The sequence below is a fragment of the Scophthalmus maximus genome, chromosome 10 (genome assembly GCF_022379125.1).
Source record: "Scophthalmus maximus strain ysfricsl-2021 chromosome 10, ASM2237912v1, whole genome shotgun sequence".
NCBI classification, from domain to species: domain Eukaryota; kingdom Metazoa; phylum Chordata; class Actinopteri; order Pleuronectiformes; family Scophthalmidae; genus Scophthalmus; species Scophthalmus maximus.
In genome coordinates, this window is record NC_061524.1 from 13,823,146 (window position 1) to 13,843,344 (window position 20,199).

General features: G+C 42.2%; 2 protein-coding genes across 2 annotated transcripts; both read right to left on the reverse strand.

Annotated features, from left to right (window-relative positions):
• Positions 1 to 1,048: 1,048 nt before the first annotated feature.
• Positions 1,049 to 4,906, reverse strand: gfral (GDNF family receptor alpha like). The gene is made up of 9 exons (XM_035607004.2): positions 4,784 to 4,906; positions 4,363 to 4,497; positions 3,802 to 3,957; positions 3,557 to 3,616; positions 3,127 to 3,442; positions 2,245 to 2,504; positions 2,076 to 2,156; positions 1,893 to 1,974; positions 1,049 to 1,800 (listed from the first exon to the last, which is right to left on the reverse strand). Exons 1-9 carry the CDS (start codon positions 4,818 to 4,820, stop codon positions 1,731 to 1,733), a joined length of 1,197 nt encoding a protein of 398 aa, XP_035462897.2. The 5' UTR covers positions 4,821 to 4,906; the 3' UTR covers positions 1,049 to 1,730.
• An 853-nt stretch (positions 4,907 to 5,759) lies between these two features.
• On the reverse strand, positions 5,760 to 19,903 carry hcrtr2 (hypocretin (orexin) receptor 2). The gene is made up of 7 exons (XM_035607051.2): positions 19,589 to 19,903; positions 12,237 to 12,415; positions 9,672 to 9,915; positions 8,428 to 8,543; positions 8,109 to 8,329; positions 7,877 to 7,998; positions 5,760 to 7,519 (listed from the first exon to the last, which is right to left on the reverse strand). The coding sequence occupies exons 1-7, from the start codon at positions 19,803 to 19,805 to the stop codon at positions 7,350 to 7,352; spliced, it is 1,269 nt and encodes a 422-aa protein (XP_035462944.1). The 5' UTR covers positions 19,806 to 19,903; the 3' UTR covers positions 5,760 to 7,349.
• Positions 19,904 to 20,199: the final 296 nt, after the last annotated feature.

A 20,199-nucleotide genomic window follows, 5' to 3' on the forward strand; every position in this document is an offset into this window, starting at 1 on the left:
GCTCAAGCCATTGAACTTGCCCACCGACTGAGGCTGGTTCAACATGTAAGCATATGTTGGTGGTAGCGCTCGGCACAAAGTGTGTGAGAGACATCAGTTGCGCATGTTTTTCTCAGCATTGTAAACCAAAGTATTGGAAAAATGAAATCTACGACCTGGTTGTGGGGCAGCGTGAAAAGTCAGGGGGCCAGCGACGTCATTTAATGTCATCTTGTGTGTGTGTGTGTGTGTGTGTGTGTGTGTGTCAAATGTTTGAGTGGAAACTGCTGGTGGTGCTGCATCAAGTCAGGGGATCACCGGAGTGATAAGTCAGGCATCCTCTCGGAGCTGGATATCGCCACTATTCATTCAATCCATTCACTAGCTTCGGCGAAGTGTCACGCTACAGTCCACGGTGAAAGACTGTGTAACAATACATTTTGTGTGAACAAGCTAAGAAAGTCAAAAGGGCCAACAGATACATCCAGGTGGACACACGCGGATGCCATCATGCAAAGCTGAGTGGTGTGGGGTCGTGGTGAGGGTGAGACTCACACGCAGACCTCTCGATAGACAAACCCTCTTCCCAGAAAGGAAATCTTGTGGGAGGAAAAACCCAAAGCACATCAGCGACGATCTATACCGACCTTGTGAGTGAGCAAAGCATCCAGCTCCTCCTCTGCGGTGTTCGCTTCCTCCTTCCTCCTTGCCTCCCTTCGCAACACCAGTGAACTGCTGTTTGTGTGCATCGCACTGCCAGAGACCTGACATTGTCTGACCAAGTGAAGCTGTGGATTTTTGTCCTCCTGTTATAACCTTTTCTCTCTTTATTGATAAAACTTTAAGAGAACTTTAAGAACCTGGTGCATATTGTGCCTAACCCCATATGCAAAAATGTTGCTGTTTCTCACACTGTATACAGGACTGTATTGTGTATATATATATATATTTCATTCTCCCACTGTTGCATTTAGAATGCTCTAAAAATATATAATATTGCATTGTTAACTGTAAAACAGCCTGACTGTAGAAAATTATACAGCATTTGAATCCAACTGTGAGACCTGAAGATGTTCAGATGTGAGTTTATTATCAGATACAGTGGAAGCCTATGGAGCATCAATGTATCGTCGCAGAAGGACAACTGATGACACGAAGCAATCTCAAACGTGTCAGATGTGTGATTTTCTTCTAGTGATGGATGGAGTCAGTGTGAAACACTTGAAAAGATTAATAACTTAGAGAGATTTGATCGATTCTGAGGATCTGGAGATTCTGGAGATACCGTTAAAATAAAAGGTTTCTCTTGTGACTCAAAAAACATGATGGAAAAAGAGAATCCTTATTCATCCTTGTACAAAAGTCTTTGAGACTGTAAATAGAAATGTTGTTTTTTCATCAACCCTTTTACAATTATCTTTAAAGATGAAATCTTCAAAGATTCGGTAGAGTTTCTTTGATAAAGTACATTCACACTGATTATTCGTCATAATGTTGTTACGAAGACCAGGGTACACTACAACACACAACACAATGAAATAAATGATCTCACATCCATTGTAATGGAAGCATTAATGCTCACAAAATGTATCTGTGGATCATTTGTTTGATAAATATATTTTCTCATCAACATTGTGGAAAAAACGGTTATTCACACAATTCAAACCATTATCTAAAATCGTTTTGCGTTAAACTGGAAGAAAATTAAAACGTGTAATATTGATGACTCGCATCGAACAGATGAAGAATCCTCATAGAGTAACAGCGAAGCTGCTCTTCTGTGGATGATGAAATTTGGTTTTATCTCTTCTTCTCAACATCCTACAAGACCAAAAAAGCTAGAATGTTATATTATCATTATATATCACAGATGTAACATATTATGCATTTTATTCATGTATTTATGTACTTACCAGATTCTACTGACAACAGCCAGAGGCATCACCACAACAACCCCAACAAGCAGCACAGTTGCAAAAACATACAGTAGATAATCTGTAAAAACAAAATATTCAACAGTCAGTTTATCCAAAACTTCACCTATATACATCAGGCATTAGTTTGAATAAAGTTCAGAATTTCAAACGGAAATTTACCATGTGAGCGCGTGTGACCGTGATCGGAGTCCTTGATTTCAGGAGGTTCAGAAGGACCACTGCTGCTTTTCCCCACTCTCACTAAAGTTAACATGAAATAAAATGTTTCTACTGAGCACCTTTTATCATTAAAATGACAAATGTCTTGTTAAAAATAAATCTGACTCACTGAAGAGTGACCTATTGTGAAGTACGTCATGAATCATGTTGCACGTCTTAAGATCGTCGGTGTGCAGGCCTTCGCACGAACAAGGGCAGTGGACTACTGTGCCCAGAGTGGCTACGAAGGCTGTTTTACATTCAGGATCGGCACCAAACATGTGAGCTGGATCCAGGTTGGGGAAACATTCGTCACTTCGAAGGTCGCCGTCACCGCACTCAGCATCTTCAAGCCTCCAGCATTTGGCCTGGAAAACTTTTAAAAGGTCTCTGGTGAATAGGAGTAAACATTTTCTTTTAGGTGTCGCTTTGCATTATTGGTGTTTAGGATACACAGCATATGTCATCTGCTTTTTTTTTTTAGATGATTATTTTTCATGGAGGTTCACTAAAATTTAAGTTGTGGGACAGATGGCATGCGTCACAACAGAAAAAAAAATAAAAAATTGGGGGGGTTAATTGCCTGTGGACATTTCTGCTTAATTGGATGCAAATTAATTGTGGCCAAAATCATGTCCACTGTGAGGGGCCAGCTTCACATTATGTGGAATTGTTCCCTGAGAACTAATTCATGAGCTCGATTTTCAACATTCTCTGCAGAAGGCACAAATAATCTAGGCTTAGTTATTTTAAATCTGTTGTTGAGGCGTAGGAGGTGGAGCAGATCCTCTCCTGTCCATATGTCAAAGTGCATTACAAGACCATGAGACCAAGACAGCTATGGATTCGAATGGTCAACAACATCTACTTCTACTCTTTATTGATTTTTAACAATAATCCCCAGTCAAATATAGAAATCCCACACTCAAATATGTTTTCTCTCCACAACAGCTTCCTATGGTTCTACTGAAGTGTGCAGCTGACTGTGCAGAGTGACAAAATATCAAGATACCTGCAGTTTCTGTCGTCCACACACTGCTTTACTGTATCCTGGCAGATCCGGGCCTCGTCTCCACACGCACCACTGTGCAGAGTGGTTTTCGCAAGCAGGCAGCTCTGATCTGAGTCCGCACACTCACACATGACCAGCACGTCTGCAACATTCGGCGGCATGCTGCTGTAGAAGCGCCTGGTCGCCCGCTGACAGAGGACACGGTCGCACGGATCTGCCATGCACGCCTGGAGAACAGATGCTAGGTGCTTGTTGCACACGGCGTCACTGACACAGACACTCATCTGGTCAAAGCAGGATCCAGCACCGTCGTATGCTATGAAAGGAAATGCAGGGCTCGCGTGAGATTGGAGAGTGAAGAAACATTCCCTTTTGTATTGACTGAATTGAAATACCTAATTTTATCTCCTGACCATAATGAAATGATTACCAGAGTCCATTAAACTGCTGGACTTCCAGTCCATCACTGCGCTCCTCTTCTGATGGCTTGCTGTTCAAATAATGGAAAGTGTGATTAGCTTTTCGATCACAAAGGCCTATTAAAGCCAATCTGCTGTTCATGAAACTCATTCTGGAGCATAATAGTGCACATACATACATCACATTGCCTTTGGTAAACAAAAAAGTAATTTCGCCCGTAAATGCTCATCACAGAGAGCACTGAGAACACTGCACCTGGCTTTCTGTGGCATTGTGTGGCCAGCGCTTGTATGGAGTCACACCGCTCCTCCTCCCAGGCGCACACACACCCTCGCAGAGAGGGGAATTGGTCCAGCGCGCTCTGGATGGTCAGGTTACAGACCTCTGAGCCTTCTATTTGGCACTCTTCATCTTGAACGACACAAACACAAGGGGGAGGCAGAAAAACAGGATATTCGTTCCCATAAGCGAGCAAGGCCTTGTTTGTGCAACAGGTGTCCCCCTCTCTGCCTGCAGCTCTGGTGGTTTCCCCTTGAGGAAATTACACAACAAATATATGTTGATGAAATCAGATACAATACTGAAATCTAACATCATAAAAAATGTATCTTCATATATTTCTACCTCGCTCCAAGCTATTGTCTCAGTTATTACATTTGAGCCATACTCCAAGAAGTGCAATTCAATTTAACGGCTTGATGCCCTGAGCCTCCTGAGGAAATGCAATCATTACTTTCATAGTGCCAGTAGACAACGTAAGGATAACAACATGTACTCGTCCACCCCCTGCAGTCGGATTAATTGAAAATGTGACACCTTCGCTGTTACAGATGCCGCCGTAAAACGCCCGTTCACTCTTGCATAAGTCTGACATGCAGGTATCCACGGCGGCCGCACAGTCAGGGGGTGCAGATGAAATCCCGATGCTGGATATATGAGGAATAACAACCCCTGAAATACAAGTGCAGTACAATCACTTATCTCTTCCTTTCCATTTCTACATTTAGATGTTTTCAGTATTTTATAAATCTCAAACTTTAATAGAAAAAGTAAGGCTCAACACATTGTTAGTGAGGGTGTACAATGCAGCAAACCAAAGTACATGCATTATAAACAATAGGACATTTAGCTGTAGTTTGAAACAACGGTAAGTTGAATTAAATCAGTTCCGGCGCTTTGATGTAAAGAAGAATGAAAAAATAAATAAGCAGGTATTTCATAGTTGACATCGACTCACCGAATATGAATGCAGCTTCCACACGTGTCAGTTGCATGGTGGCTGCCGTGGAGCTGTGAGTCGACACTGGAGCCCTGCTGCCGCTGATCTGCTCCTCGCGGTTCAGGCAGGCTGGGATACACCACCCACAGTCAACAGGATGTAACACATTTACTGGAGGCTGAACCCTGCACCGTCTGATGACGTGACACATGCAGTTCACAAAAAACAAAACCAAGAGGACAACAAAAAACAAATGTTCTGCACTGATAAAAGGTGAGAAACAATAAGCAACATGACAGATTTACATATTCAAGGTATGATGGATCACAGACATTGCTGATTCAGTCCCAAAATAGAATACAAGTAGTCTCTGTGCATTTTGTCAGCTATTGGGATGATTTATCATTATAACTCAAAGCAATCTCATAATCAATATTTTCATATTAACAGCCGATCGTAAGGCTACTTGTGTGTGGGAGGGGTTGCTTTTCTTTGGGCTCGATGTTTTCGGTGTTTTCTTCTGACCCGCAACTTACCTGGTTCACTTCCCTCTGCTCTCATCAACCTGCTCCCAGACTCAGAATGCAGCTGTTTTACACAATAAAGGTTGACTACAACCAACCAACTTTTCCCAGTCAGCACCAAACTCAGGCAATGTTAGCAGCTTTATCTCTTCTGGAGTCAAAGGAGAACAAAAGCAGCGACATTTGACTTTAATTTGCTCAGTTGCCATAAACATTACTTCAAATTAATTATTATGTGGCACCATGTCCACTGAGTCTCTAAATTGGTGACTGTTTGCTAAGTCATCTATCTCCATTATGTTCATTTAACTTATGTAAACCCATATACATTTTTGATCTTCTATTTGCACAGAAAAGTCTTTGTTGCTGTATTGTGTTTGTTTGTGTGTTTCTGTGAGGCCCAGAAATGAGAGACAATAAAACTGTACAGCCATTTATTTTTTTTGAAAGAGGATTTGAAAGAACACAGACACAATGAGGAATAAACTGACAGATGAAACACTTTGAAAGCTCACGAGCACAGACGCATCAAGGCAAGAGACCAATGAGGGGATGTGAAAAGCTGAGGACACATTGGACAACAGAGTGAACTTCACATGGATTCACATCAAAGTTTTTCTGAAATTGAATTAATTAATTCATTGTGCATGACACAAAAGAGAGGATTTTTTTATATTCTGGCTTTTGGTGTCTTATTGCAGTTTGAGGATTACATCATTTACAAGCTGAATTAAATTCTATACCCACTGATTGTATGAAACTTGTTTATTTTCCCAACTGCAAAAATTCGAAACTGCATGCTGATTGTGCTGAAATTGTGTCTTCTTTAGGTTCAGCTGGTCATGCAATTAAAAAAAAGCAAAAAAAAAAGCTCTGATAGTGTGTTGCTCCATTTAGGCATTTTCACAATGTTTAAAAACAAACAAACTCAGAAATAAACACATCTTGTAACAAAGCATGGTATGATGTCTAACATGTGACTATTCCATTTGATATAAAAATTACATTTAGTAAGAAAATAAGAAACATTGACAGGGCAATGCTGATAGAATGAAAAATAGAATGACTATGTGCCAATGTTGTTTATTCCTATCATCAAACAGATCTCTGAAGTATATTTCAGGAATATATCTCTTAAGTGTAGCTCAGCATTGGCATTAATCTTTTTAGTTTCCATGACATCCACTTTTTTTTGTTGTTGACAGGTCTGCTGGGCTGTGCTGCTGCCTGCAGAGGTGACCGACTGAAGCATCTCTCTGCATTTCAAACAGGATCTCATTGACTGGATGTCCCTTCAGCCCAGTGCTGAAAAATGTAATCCTCCCTGGGAGCAGAGGAGAAGTTCTCAATTTTATGATTTATGATGTTTAAAACCTTCTGAAATTTCAAAATTTCCCCCTGCTGCTGGACACAGTGTATCACGGTGTGTAGCTGCCATGAATAAATATGATGACATTTAGAGTTTGATTGATCTTTATGATGGTTGACCTGGTATCATTTACATACTGTTAATGCACATTATCATACATTTATGGTCATTTACTGCAAAAACCGAAGATGGACATCTGCTAATTAAGGCGACAAATTACAAATCAGAGCCATTATAAATCATAATCTCTCTGGCACCTGCTCTTCAACTGTAAACAACCACAATCATCACTCCTAATCTGTAACGCTGATTCCGGCCACTGAAATAAATATAAAGTTATACATAGGGTACATTTACAAAAATATTTTCTGTGCAACTGAATCAATGTCACTTAGCTGTGTATCATAAAATACAGTGGGAATCACTAAATCATGTACATCGTTGTTCTTTGATAATAAATAGTCCTGTGTCCCTGATCATGTAACACAAGTGAAAAGATCTTCAGAAACGGAGATTTTTAGTTTCCACAAAGCGTGAAACTATAACCAAACACAAAACAACAGTTTAGAGACATTGATTATTTTCCATTCAGAGGTTTCTTCCAAACCGAACAAAGCATTTTAATGTGTACCTGTTCATGTGATGAGTGTGCCCTTTGAACCCTGTACTAAGAACTACCTGGATAACAAGACTACACTGTTTGGTCTGAAATGTGTGACACACTGTCCATGTTGTTGACTTGAGTGGACAGAGATTTTCGGCTATCTGTGCTCGTTCTCGTCCGTATCCTCTTTGTTTGGTTTTGGCCTCGGCCATAGCGATGGCAGGAAAATGCAGCTTTGAACTCCCCACGGAACTTCCCTGAGGAGAAAAAGATTGAACACGAAATCCGCAGTCAGTTTGAGCCGTTTAAATATTTGCCCTGCATCAAAAACAGCATTTCACGTTCCCAAAGGCTTTCACGAGTAACTGATGTTCAGAAGACTGGATTCATTATAAATACATCTTATTCCATTGCTGTTTTATTTTTCAGCACACAAGGCTGAGATGCTTAAGTCATTCTCAACGCCATAAAAATCTAAATAATGTAAGAACATATTCAAAACAGATGAGGAATTGGAGGCAGTGGGTTTTTATTGTTGTTACCAAACTGTCCACTAGAAGACAGCAATGAACTCGTACAAGTGGTCTGAGTGGCGAGGCAGGTTACAATCTTACCGCTGAGGAAATTGTAGATGATGGGATTTGCTGCACTGTTGGCATATATGAGCCAATGGGAGAAAGTGAACCATGCATACACTGTTTCTCTGTCATTTGTGTTCTTGAAAGTCCCAAAGACTCTGCGGGTAAAGTGGAAAGAAGACAAACAAGGTGGGCTCATAATGAAGGCAGAAATGCATCTATTGCCGGTGTCTCTCGGCTTGGAGGTTCCCTCGGACATTTTGATTACCTTTTCATGACATTGAGCACGCTGATGGGCAGGTAGCACAGGGCGAAAACAAACAGCACCACCATCAGCATCCGCGCCGTCTTGCGTCGGGCTCGGACCTGTTTGATCTCAGCGCAGACGGTGCTGGTCCTCACCCTGACAGGCTCTCCCGGGCCTGGAACTGGAGCCGAGCACTGGATGGACCTCCACTTCCTCTGCAATACCGATGTGCTCCCAGGAATCTGTAAATAAACACACGTGCACATGCGCACACATCAGGCACGGTAAACGCGCCGAAGGAATATCGGTCCATTGCGAGCGATATGTTTCAAATGCACACCTGTTGACACCACAGCTTGTGACATATCTGGATGTACGCCAGGACCATGAGACACAGTGGGGCAAAGTAGGTGACGATGAAGAAACAGGTGTGATACACCTTCGGGTAGATCTCAGCTGTTGAAAAATGAATAGAGATGCATCATTATGATGTGAACGGAAACATGCGGGATCATCTCTTCTCTTCCTAGGGCTCACCCCCTGAGTTATTGCTATGCATATCGGTCTTCCTGTTCTCCATGCGCGCATTCACATTCACATTCCGTGGCAGAATTGGCCCTCAAGGCGCAAAGTAAATTAGCCAGACAATGAGCCTTGTGGCAACGTGGTTAGATTCCAACTTTATGTTTGTATTTGGATTGCAGTAGCCTATGTTTTTACTTTTACAGTGCAATGAAAAAATGAACGACAGACCTACAATTCATGCACTCTTTTCACTCTTAGCTAAAACACTTCCCCCAGCTACTTGTGTATTGGGTTTGCATTGAGCTGTTTGATCCATAGTATATTAGTGAGTTTCCAGAAATAGGTTGAAAAAGGTGAGTTATGTCTAAGAAATTTAGCATAATCTTGTGATTTAAATATGATTTACATGCAACAGCTTTGTGGCTGAATGTTTATTTGTAGATTGCTGACAGGTAAAAAGAAAAATCCTTAGAGTAAAGCTCTTGCTGAGGAAATCTCCATCCATCACCCTCATGACCATTTCTCCCCAGGAGAAACACTGAGGTATCTTTGAATGCAGATCCAACATACAGTAGTTTTTTTCCTGACTTTCTGAAGCATGTGTCAGTTAAGCAGGCAAATCTGTTATTCAGTGACATTAAATCGAAATGCCTGCCTCAATTACTGTAACCTAATGAAGCTGAAGGGGTGAAAAGCTTTTTTATTTTTCTCATTGCAAGGTTCTCCTTATCTGAGGTCTTTAGTCACAGAGGCACCCTTGCTGTCTTATCAGAAAGTCACCCATTCTACTCTATTAGCCCTTATCGGCTCAATGAGAAGTGTCCTGCTGTCACAAATTTAATATCAAACGTCAGCTAAATGGCATCAGATATGTAGGCTACACTGATTTTGGTGCACAGAATGACAAATGCTCTCTCAAAGGTTATATCTCCTGGAAAGAAGCACGGCAAATCTAACTAAAAGCTACTGGTCTCAGTTTAATCTGTGCACGTGGCACGATACTTACAAAAAAATATACATATACTGTATATATTCACGGGGAGATTTTTGAACACTCACCTCTCCAATGTTCATCACACACTGTGAACAGGCTGGTCTTGTTTGTGAGTTCGGGCAGCAGGCTGCTGCACTCCATCACAATAGCCTGCGGGATCATGATGGTGCACGACACAACCCAGATGACAACAATGCTCTTGCGAGCCCTCTTGGCGGTGCTCTTGAACATCAGTGGGTGGCAGATGGCGTACCAGCGGTCTTGGGCTATGCAACTCAGCGTTAGGACTGACACAGAAACCGAGACGGTCTGGGTGGGAAACAGTAAAAATAAATGCCAGTTAGATAGAGACCAAATTATTCTGGGAAGGGTGTTTTTTCAGAACCAAAACCCTTTTGTTTCCACCTATGTCTCTCTCTTTGTGTGTGTGTGTGTGTGTGTGTGTGTGTGTGTGTGCGTGCGACTGTGTGTTCAATCGGAATAGCAATGACTCCTTTACACCAAAATATATTGGCTTTCACAATAAGGGACTGAACCTCTCTGGAGGTCATCACAGACGGAGTTAGTCCAGTGTATCAGAATGATAATGACCTAATGGCAATGACAACGTGATCCACCAGCTCTGTGAAGTCCCAGATAAGAGTGAGCCTGAGTGGGGGCGGGGGGGGGGGGGTCTGTGCCTTCTTCCTTGTCACCTTGATGGAGGGCAATCCACTGTCACCACTGTAATTGCCTTGCTCGACTCTGGGGAAGGCCGAGCCGTACCAGACAGGGCGAGGTTTCAATGGACCTATGGAACTGGACCAATTTCAGGTGTGGCATGTGGATGCCTGGGACGCTTACAGTGTTGAAAATTGTCCTTCTCCACTTCCAGCGTGCGCTGCACACACGGTTGCCACCGAGAATTTCAGCGAGTGTTTGGTTCACAGCAGCGCCACTACATTTCATGTGGGAGATAAACCTTTGGGTTTACTAGTGAGGTCTTATCCTTTGGGAAATAACATGCCCAGCTCCATCACTTTGAACTGTTTAGCTTAAGGATGCGTGTGGTGAACTAAATCATGTTGATGTCCTTCATTTAAAAGGTCTAAATACGGGGGGGGGGGGGATAATTGGTCTGTAGGTCGGAAAAAAACCCTCACATGATATATCTCTGCCTGACAGAAAATCAATTGCGCATGGACAGATATTTTGAGCCCGGTGTGGTTGGACACCGGTGTCGATTCAAACACAGAAGCCGCAGGGTGGATACTGATTGGACCTGCCTACAGGCTCACCGCAGGGTGCTGCCATTTAACGCGGTCACACTGTGATCATATTATTCTTTGTGAAGGAATAAATGGATAAGTCTGTTGGTATTAATCAGTATAAGCCCTATAAAAAAACAAACGACAATCCAAGTATTGTCTGTGTAGCTGAAACCTGATATAGTGGATTAATCTGTGCCACTGTCGAAGTAAAAAAAACATCAGTGAGATTCACTGTTGCACCGGCTGACATGTTAAATCATTAGGTACATGGGCACTGTCCCTAATTTTGTGTCACTCCCACACTCGTCGTGCTGCTAACCACAACGACGTTATCTTGTCTGGCCGTTTTAACACAAATTTTTAATTCATTGACTTGTCTTCTGTCCAAAACTGACTCTGGAGAGAGCTTCTTGCATTTTTGCTTCACTTGAAAACAGCCACAGCTTTTTCTACTGTACATGCTTGGAGGTTGAGGGTGAGGTGAGAGGTATTCAGTCGGTTGCAATATGCAACTTCACCACTAGATGTGACTAAATCCTTCACTTGGCAGAACCATCTGCTGTGTGAATTTAAATGTTTAGTTGGTGAATGTTATTCCATCTCGAGCCAATCCTTCTTGTCTACTAGAATAATTCACTCACCTGTTGTACCGTGGACAATGGACTCAATTTGTGTTGCTGCTTTTCGTATAACTCGTTACTAGTTTTTCATTGGGTCTACAGAGTAATGCTGCACTGCGGAGGGAGATAGTTAGTTAGTTAGTTAGTTCGACTTTATTGTCCCCGGAGGGCAGATGAAGATAACTGAGGAAGAACTTGGGGATGTTCTCAAGATCCCTCTTGAGGCAACACAGCTCTGAAGTATGGACAGCTGCTTGAAATGCAGCTAGGACCCAAACAGAAATCTTCCTGGGCTCATAGATGCAGTAAAGCACAGAAAAGCAAATATGGGGAATGTGACCATGAGGACAAAGTTTAAATAGATCTCTGAGCCGATGTCATGTGGTGTGATAAATGAGGTACGATAGAAGCCAGCACAGCAGAAGAATTCACACATTGATTTGTTTGGAATGAGTTCAGTCCATGTAATTCAAAGCTGCTTGAATTTCCCCAACCTCCCTCCAAGGACGTTGGGAGGTTGGGGAAGATGCAAAAAATTAAAAAAGATAAAACAATGGAGAAAGCAAAAGTCTTGCCCAAAGGTGTTAAATATAGGATACTGCATTTTCTTTTGTCCTCTTCATACAGAGAAAGACGAATGCAGTTAATGAAAACAAGGGTCTTGACCTGTTTCCATAAACCTTTCACAAGTAGAGTGGTTTTACATCTTGGCAAGATTTCTAATATCCTGGTTTAAAACAGGTCCAAGTTGATCTCTTACCTGCAGATAAGGCACAACTTTGCAAAGAGTATTTCCAAAGAACCACGTCTCCGTGATGTCGACCACGAGACTGGCAGGCAGGCAGATGATGGTGACCAAGACATCAGCGAAGGAGAGATTCACTATGAAATAGTTGGTCACAGTGCGCATGTGACGGTTTTTCCACACTGCAAAACAAACTGAAAAAGAAAAATTCGACCACAGAATCAATAAATGAATGAGTCCAGGATATTTAATGCTTAACACCACTGTCTTGAAGCATGCTGTCAGAAATTTAGAAATTTGTTCAGTTTACACAAATGAAGCAAGTGTCATGGCGAAATAACTTAGACACAGTTGTTGCGGTGTGTTGCACAGTTTGTAATGTTTCAGTAACCCCCACATGATGTGGCCGGGCTGCAGTGTGAATGTACAATAGAACAGAATTTGTATGGAGGGTGGAAAGAAGTAACAGAAATTCAAGATTTATTTGCAGCAGACAATAGTGCGGCGACTTCACTGTGGAAAGAGATGGTTTTCGCCAGGGATGATTGTTCACATTTGCCTCAAGTCCATTTAACTGCTTCTACTTCAAGTTTTCAACATGAAATCCAAATTATACCTATTTTATTTTTTTTTACGCTGTGTTGAAGATGTCTCCAGAAGTGTAGGGATGACTCAATTTCCATGCGTGACCTGAATCCTGATCTATTCTGAAAAAGGAGTGAATGAAATAACTGAACCCTCGGCAGGTGGCTGCCGGACTGAAAATCACGGACGTCCAAGGGTACGGCAGAGGTGAGAGACCCTCTACGCCTTTGTGGGTTCAGTACCTCTCTAGAATTCCCGCACATGCAAGAGACAACACAGCATTTAAGCCTCCATGACGTGTCACTTTGTGTGCCGTGCGGAAATGAAGTGGAGACCACAGCCTGCTGTGTCAGTCAGGTTTTGGAGTGTAAAGGAGAAGCTTCTAATTCCAATCACAGTGAACTCTAGCTGAGGTCGATTTGGGTTCATTTTCAAAAGAATTAAACTAGCTTGGCTCTGCTCCTAACTGAAATCAAAGAGGAGGGAACGCTGGTCTGACTTCTTCTTTACAGAAACACAAACATCAGTAAGAATGATAGAGGTGAAGATCTGCCTACCTTAAAAGCTGGAACAGGAGAGCAATGTGACACATCAGTCAGAAATAAATGCTGCACAGACCTGAGATGAGATATTACCATGCAGGCATCAAGAACGTCTGTTCATCTGGTACCAGACTTGGGTTGCTTTGTTGTGGTTCTTTGTTTCGTCTCTTTGGTTTCAGAATTCCTTGGTGTATACTGACTTTTTCTTATGTTAACTTCAAGCATTGAAGTCCTATATAGGACAGTAGCGACACAGACAACACTATAGACCTGCAGTGGATTATATGAGCATGATGAAAATGTGAGGTTGGACACGTTTACAAGAGCAACCTCCTGTTCATAAGTGTCTCCCTTGTAGCCCCCCACAATGCTACAGGCCGGAAATCAGACAAACCAGACCACCACTCGTCTTTTGAAACCACACATGAAAGTGTAGCACATAACAACAAATCCCTGGAGGATCACAGGGTCCATATTGATTCCCTCAGGAACGTCTTTTTGGATTCATTTCTGGAATTTGAGTTCAAACATGTGACATCTTACTTTGGCCTGCAGACTGTTGTGCTTTCATACAATTAAAGGGGCAGTAAGTGATTCTAAAGCAATACACGCTTATTAAAAAGCAGTGACTATTTCCTCACGGTCCGCTAGCTGTCGCGTCTGTATGTGCGTGCCGTAATACAATCCCGGTTTTCGGCTTAGCCCAGGCTCTTTAAATCGAAACAAAAAAGTGCAGTTTGTTAACATTACTCGTCAACACCTTAAGAGACGTGCTAGCGGGTGGCGCTGCAACTCTAGGGTTTTGGCCTAGTGGTTAGCTCTTTAAAGGAGATGAACTATTGTACAAATGTTGTGAAAATATTTTCCACAAGTGGCACTGGACAGACATGGACAGTCATTGAATCTTTCTCTCATGAAGACGTGATGTGAACATTTGCTACCAAAGTGTATCTGAAACAAAAATCTTCAAGTTTAAAATTTGAATGAGACCTCCTTTTTGTAGATTTGTGGGTTGAAACTTTAGCAGCTGAATGATAGCGCTTTTCTATATAAAAACAGGGTTTCGGCCTCAAATGGAGCTGAGGACCTGTAACTACCAGTTACAGGTGTAGCTGACCTAATGTGGATTCAATAGGGAATCAACAGTTTATATGAATCTTCAATAGTTTTATGGTTTATGACCTGTACCGCAACCAGCACCATGCCATCTCTAATTACATTGTCCATGGTCCAAATGAACACAACAGATGTGGTGCTGATCCAGAACCATCAGACAGTTTTTGTTTTTGACATTTTTGCTAATTTCATGATCTGCAATGTTTTGTTGGCTCAGCCATGAGGCTTGATTGAACTTGGTGGAGGTATGTGCTCCGAGTGCCATTCTAGATAGGGCATGTTTTATTCATGAAATTGTGTGTTTGATTATTTAATCAGAAAATAATACTTCCAGCAGCAGTCTCTAAAATATCCCTTCTGTTCACTCTCTTCATATGTTTGTGCAGTTGATTGCACAACTCACAAGAAAAATATTATTTGTCTGATTACTTTGTATTTTGTTTGGACAAAACCAACTTGGTCAAAATAAGTATAGTAGACATGTCTTGCAGGTATTTTGCGGACAACATTGTGAGAGAAAAAATTAGGACATTACTCCTAAATTTACGAGAGATATTGTCTGAGATTTTAAAGTCATACATTTCTTTGAGATGAATCTCCAGAAATAGTGTTCTTTTTGTTATGTTAGTGGATTACCTTATTAAATTTGCAATCAAATTTAGCGATAAGGAAATACGTGCGATTTCAGCCCAGAGTATGTTGGGTGAAATGGGTGAAATGGGTGAAACAGCTACAAGGGATGAAGTGAAGATTAGATGAGGGTTCTGGCAGACAATGGCTGTTGGCAGCGAGGGAATGGCGGTCTGCAGGTCGGAGTCACTGAAGGGCTGGTTGACTGCGGCCAGTCAGCAGGGGAAGGAGCTGGGCAGCAGAGTGACGAGGCGGCGGGTCGAGTGAAGCTGGAACCAGATGGAGATGAGCCGGTCATGGAGGGGTGCATTGTGTGACAGGTGTGGTGGGCAGAGAGGCAAGCAGGCAAACAGACAAACAAGAGAAGATCCTGAAGCACAAGGGAATAAGTAGTCACTCAGGGAAAATAACCGAATCTCATTTCTAATTCAAGTGGGGGAAAACAATCCCTTTTGAATTGCCTGTTGCTGTAATCAGCGATACCCTTGCATCCGTCCACTGCGTTGTCGCTCCAGATGCACAAAATCTCATATATTTTTGACTTTCATCTCAGAGAATTTGTGTGGTGGTTTCCTCTCCCACTAATTCATGACCACTCTTAGTATATTTGGGTTCTCCTTTCTCATAAATTCACCTATTAAATCATAATATCTTAGTTTTGTTTATTCTTGTAAATGCCTTTTTTTTTGTCCTCTATCTCTGCCGTAACAGCATATCTATTGTCGTCTATTGTCGGCCTCTTTTATCAAGTTACTCTTGGTCTTAAGTCCTGCCTCAGTCTCCTATTATTTCAATTCATGCCAAACCACTGAGGGCAAATTACAAAGTCTCAAAGTCATTTCATATGAGCCCCAGGACAGAGGCAGAGTGGAGAGTGTGCACTGATACTGATCTATTTACACTACCTACTTCTATCTGCTGCTAAACCTATTGTATTTATTTTTATATATCCCTGTACTTACGCACATACTTTGCACTTTACAGCCTTTTTGCACTTCTGGTTAGATGCTAAACTGCATTTCGTTGTCTAAGTACCTGTACTCTGTGCAATTACAACAAAGTTGAATCTAATCCAATCTAGTCTAAGGCAGAGCGGAGAGTGTGCACATCATTTTTATTTTTCTTACAGTTGCCACATTAAAAACCCCTTGTCATGTAAAAGCTTTATTTATTTAACAAAGCCCAGTAAAGGTTTCTGTTATTTGTTGTTCCAATGAATTTTTCTTTCAGGCACTTGAGCAATGAAATGTTGATTTTGCTGTATATCTTACTAAAAAATCTATGCATAAACACTCTCTGAAAGAGCAGTGAAAAAGGCCAAAACAAATTTCTCACATAAAATAATTCCTCAAGGTCTTTATTTTAGGCAGCATCTTCCTCCCCTCTCCGCTTCTGCTCTGTTACTGTTTTCAAAAATCCCTTACACAACTGGAAAAACGACAACAACCCCCAAGCTACTAACCTGAGCATTTGAACTGTCCCCTTTTTTTGTGGGGAATTGGTCATTTTAATTCAGTGCTCCCCAGCCCAAGTGCAAATGTCCCATACAGGTTCCCTGTAAACCCACACACACTGAAGTGTAGTGCCGTGCTGTGCATCCTGGGCGTGGTGCCGCCCAAGACGATTGTTTCCACGGGATATTCAAGTAGCCATCTGTAATCAAATTAACCATAAGTACAGGAGCCGCTCTCAATGGATTAGTGGGATGTTCTGATGTCATAAAAGTGGCTTGAGCTTAAATGAATCTCCATCGCTGTGGTAACTAATTCTGCAGACTATTTTTCCGGCTGCCAGATTAAGACGTTAAAGAACCACCAGTGACTGTGGGGGGAAATGGATAATCTTTTATACAGCGCCCTATAACAGATGGTATGAAACATGTGACAAGTGCTTCCTGTGTACCTTACACAGACATTGATAACATGTCTAACCCAGTCTATGAAACAGGGCTCTTAACAAACAGAAGGAAGCTACTTGGCAGTATCAGTCAAATGTGCTGTTGCATATTAATTGTGCTATAATTCTTTCATATCCCGCACTGTGGTTAGACTCTGTCGAGTCTTTCTGCATTGTTTTGACAAACTCTATTATCTTAACTGACTTATAAGACGCTTATAATTCAGAGCAGAAAGAATTCAGAGTTCTTAGTATTAGAAGGTTCTACCTGCATTTGGCCTGTTCCAAAAAACAAACTTTTGCAAATCTGATAGGACTTTGATACATTCAGAATACTTACAGGGTGTCTATCATTTCCATTGTATGAAGGGAATTAGTTCCACATATATATTCTGCTTTTGTCAAAAATTCTCAGAATGCAAACCTCACAATACCAAGGGGATGCAGTGTATGTCAAAGTGTAGGCCACAAAGGCATTGAATTGCATATATAAAGGTTTTACTATTGCATATAACAACACCTTTCACTTAGAGCAGTTGATGAAAAAAAAGATACTTTTAGTTTAAGTTACAATGTGTGCACTGGGGGCATCTGAAATTGCCATGATCCACCATCGAGAGCCTCCTGGCGTACTGCTCCACCTCAGTGACATTTACACAGACATCGTCTGTGCAAGAAAGAGAGACTCATCCCACCCTGGACACTGCTTGATCTCCCCCCTCCCCCCTGGAAGAAGAACCAGGACTCTCAAATACAGAACAAACTGCCTTTTGCATAATTAGGTGCCACAGGACTTCCCATCCCTGTGATGTGTAAGACAATGTCAGCACAAGCTTCATCAATTCCTAAATACTCAAAAGCACAAATAAAGAGAAGATATGATCATATGCATGTGGCTGTTTGACGTTTTTTCCTCTTAAGGTGACATTTATGATGAGAGCCATTCAGCTGATGTCTATCTGGAATACTGAGGAGAATTTTAAATTTCAAAAATGAAGTCGAAATTTCGAGGAAAAAATGTTGAAATGCTGAATTCAATTCAGAATTGAATTCAGAGTTCAGATGTCTTTGTTTTTTTACTTTGCATATCGAGAATAAACTAAATGAAAAGCTTCCTCCTCTCATTTTTTCTTCTCATGCCTGGTCCTACTGCTCTTCCATAATGAAACGAATGGCCGGCCTGATGAAACCAAATTCCCAGCTATCTCCTAGATTTGTTAGATAAACAAATGCAAATTTCCCTGGCAACAAAAAGCTGCCAAGTGATCTGCTGGACAATTTTTGTATTGTACATGGAATAATTATTGAAGGTGCACTTGAACGATTTATCATCTGAACACACAGTGTGAGGCATATGCTGTTTCTGTGAGAGAGAGAGGAGACCTAAGTGCTGTTTTTGCTGCCCAATTGCAGCTTTACAGAATTGATGGGAACAATGATTAGTTTGGAATTGTAAGGTGTAATCGGAGGTGTCCAATCCCAATGGATCGTGAGAATGAACTGGGCTGTTCCTGGCAGACGTGATCGATGCCTTCATGGGTCATTTTTCTTTAAGTGTGCATATAAATCAGTCCCACTTATCGGTTTGCTGACACGTGATGCCACTGATGATAAATAAATGGTTCTGGTTAAGAAAAGTTAGGGGATCCCGCAGTGGGCTGAACAACACACATCTGCACGAACAGCCCTGAGCCATGAGAGTTGAGGTTTAGATGGATCAAACGGCAAACGGCATTATCTAAAAGCATTTCTTTTCTAAAATAAGAGCTGTACTGTGGCCATGGGAAGTACATCTTTGTCTGTGGTGATTTTGGTAACACTACAGTTAAGAGCAGTGAACCTATTGATTTTTTTGTGGAGCTCATCTTTTCGGCGATGCACTTTGCAGACGGTCCCTGGGCACTCGGCTGCACATAGAGACACATGTTATTCCTCCTGCCCGGAATTCAGGTCACTTGGATGAAAATGTAACTGTAGCTCATTGAGTTCACAATTCTGATTGGGAAGAGGCTACGCTTATAGAACGTTTCGTTTGTAAGTTATTGAACCGAAAAGTCCGAATCTGTCAACATCTCTCCAACTTTACCGGACTAACCAGAGAGGCTGCTGCAAAGTAAAGGGGGGAATTGCTTCCGTTTACAGCACCCCCCCCCCCCCCCCCCCCCATTCTGAGAATACAAAAATGGAAAACAGATTGGACGAAACTGAGGCAAAAGGTCCTCCATCATTTACGTCAATCTGTGAATGACGCCCCCCACCATCACCACCATCCCGCGGAGACATAAGTGGTATTGTCTGTAGCCTACAGTCTGTCTCCTCACACGCATCTGTGGGTGTCCAGTTCAAATCATTCCGATCGATGCGCTCTGTGACTCCAATGCAGATGTTGCACCGGTGCGACCCAGCTGAACGTCAAAGAAAGCTGTACTTTTGTTTCATTCATTTTTTTCTTCATCTATGTAGCACATTGAATTTCATCTTCCCTGCAGAAAATGAGTGACGTGCTCATTCACATTGTGGGGGGGGTTGTTAAAAGTATGAACTGTGTGATTTACGCAGGACCGATTACGCACGAATCGGGAGAGGAATGGAACTTACCGAGCGAGTTTCCGATGAGTGAAACGAAGAACACAATAATGTAAGCCACGATGAGCACCCACTCGTACTGCTTGGGGTGTAAGTACTCTCTCCAGATGTATCTCAGAAGTTCATCGTCCTCATCCACGGCGGAGTGCAGGTGCAAATCCGTGCTGTTGGCCACATGTGCAGAGGCTAAACAGTCCTCGCAGTCCAAGTTCCGAGCCATCCCCGACATCCTCCGAGGTGTTGCTGTGCGTGTGTGAGTGAGTGAGTGAGTGTGTGTGTGTGTGTGTGTGTGTGTGTGCAGCGACCGCAAGTTGTTGAGCAATAAGGACGCGCCACCGTGCGATGATAACGCGCTCCGCAGATTCCGCAGACGTCGTCAGTGTGACGCTGATTTCTCCTGCGTCTCCAGCCACGGCCACCGCAGGGTCAGTCACAAACGACACTGACTGATGCGTGCAAGGAGCTGGGAGCCTCTCCAACAACCCACTCCCCCTCGAAGGAAAGAAGGGGGGATAAGTGCGCCCTCATTTTAGTATCCCCACAGATATATGGTACAATATCACCTCTCAGGTTATTTCATAGCACCTTTACCTCTGCAGAAGTTCCCTCCAAAATCTTCCAAT

Excerpts from the sequence above, each read along its gene's own strand:
- gfral (XM_035607004.2), bottom strand. The coding sequence starts at position 4,820 with ATGCAACTGACACGTGTGGAAGCTGCATTCATATTCG. Across the intron at positions 4,498-4,783 it reads GGAAGCTGCATTCATATTCG|GGGTTGTTATTCCTCATATA; the intron begins GTGAGTCGATGT and ends CTTGTATTTCAG. Across the intron at positions 1,801-1,892 it reads GCTGTTGTCAGTAGAATCTG|GATGTTGAGAAGAAGAGATA; the intron begins GTAAGTACATAA and ends TTGGTCTTGTAG.
- hcrtr2 (XM_035607051.2), bottom strand. The coding sequence starts at position 19,805 with ATGTCGGGGATGGCTCGGAACTTGGACTGCGAGGACTGTTTAGCCTCT. Across the intron at positions 8,544-9,671 it reads GTGTGATGAACATTGGAGAG|CTGAGATCTACCCGAAGGTG; the intron begins GTGAGTGTTCAA and ends ATTTTTCAACAG. Across the intron at positions 7,999-8,108 it reads GTGCTCAATGTCATGAAAAG|AGTCTTTGGGACTTTCAAGA; the intron begins GTAATCAAAATG and ends CTTTACCCGCAG.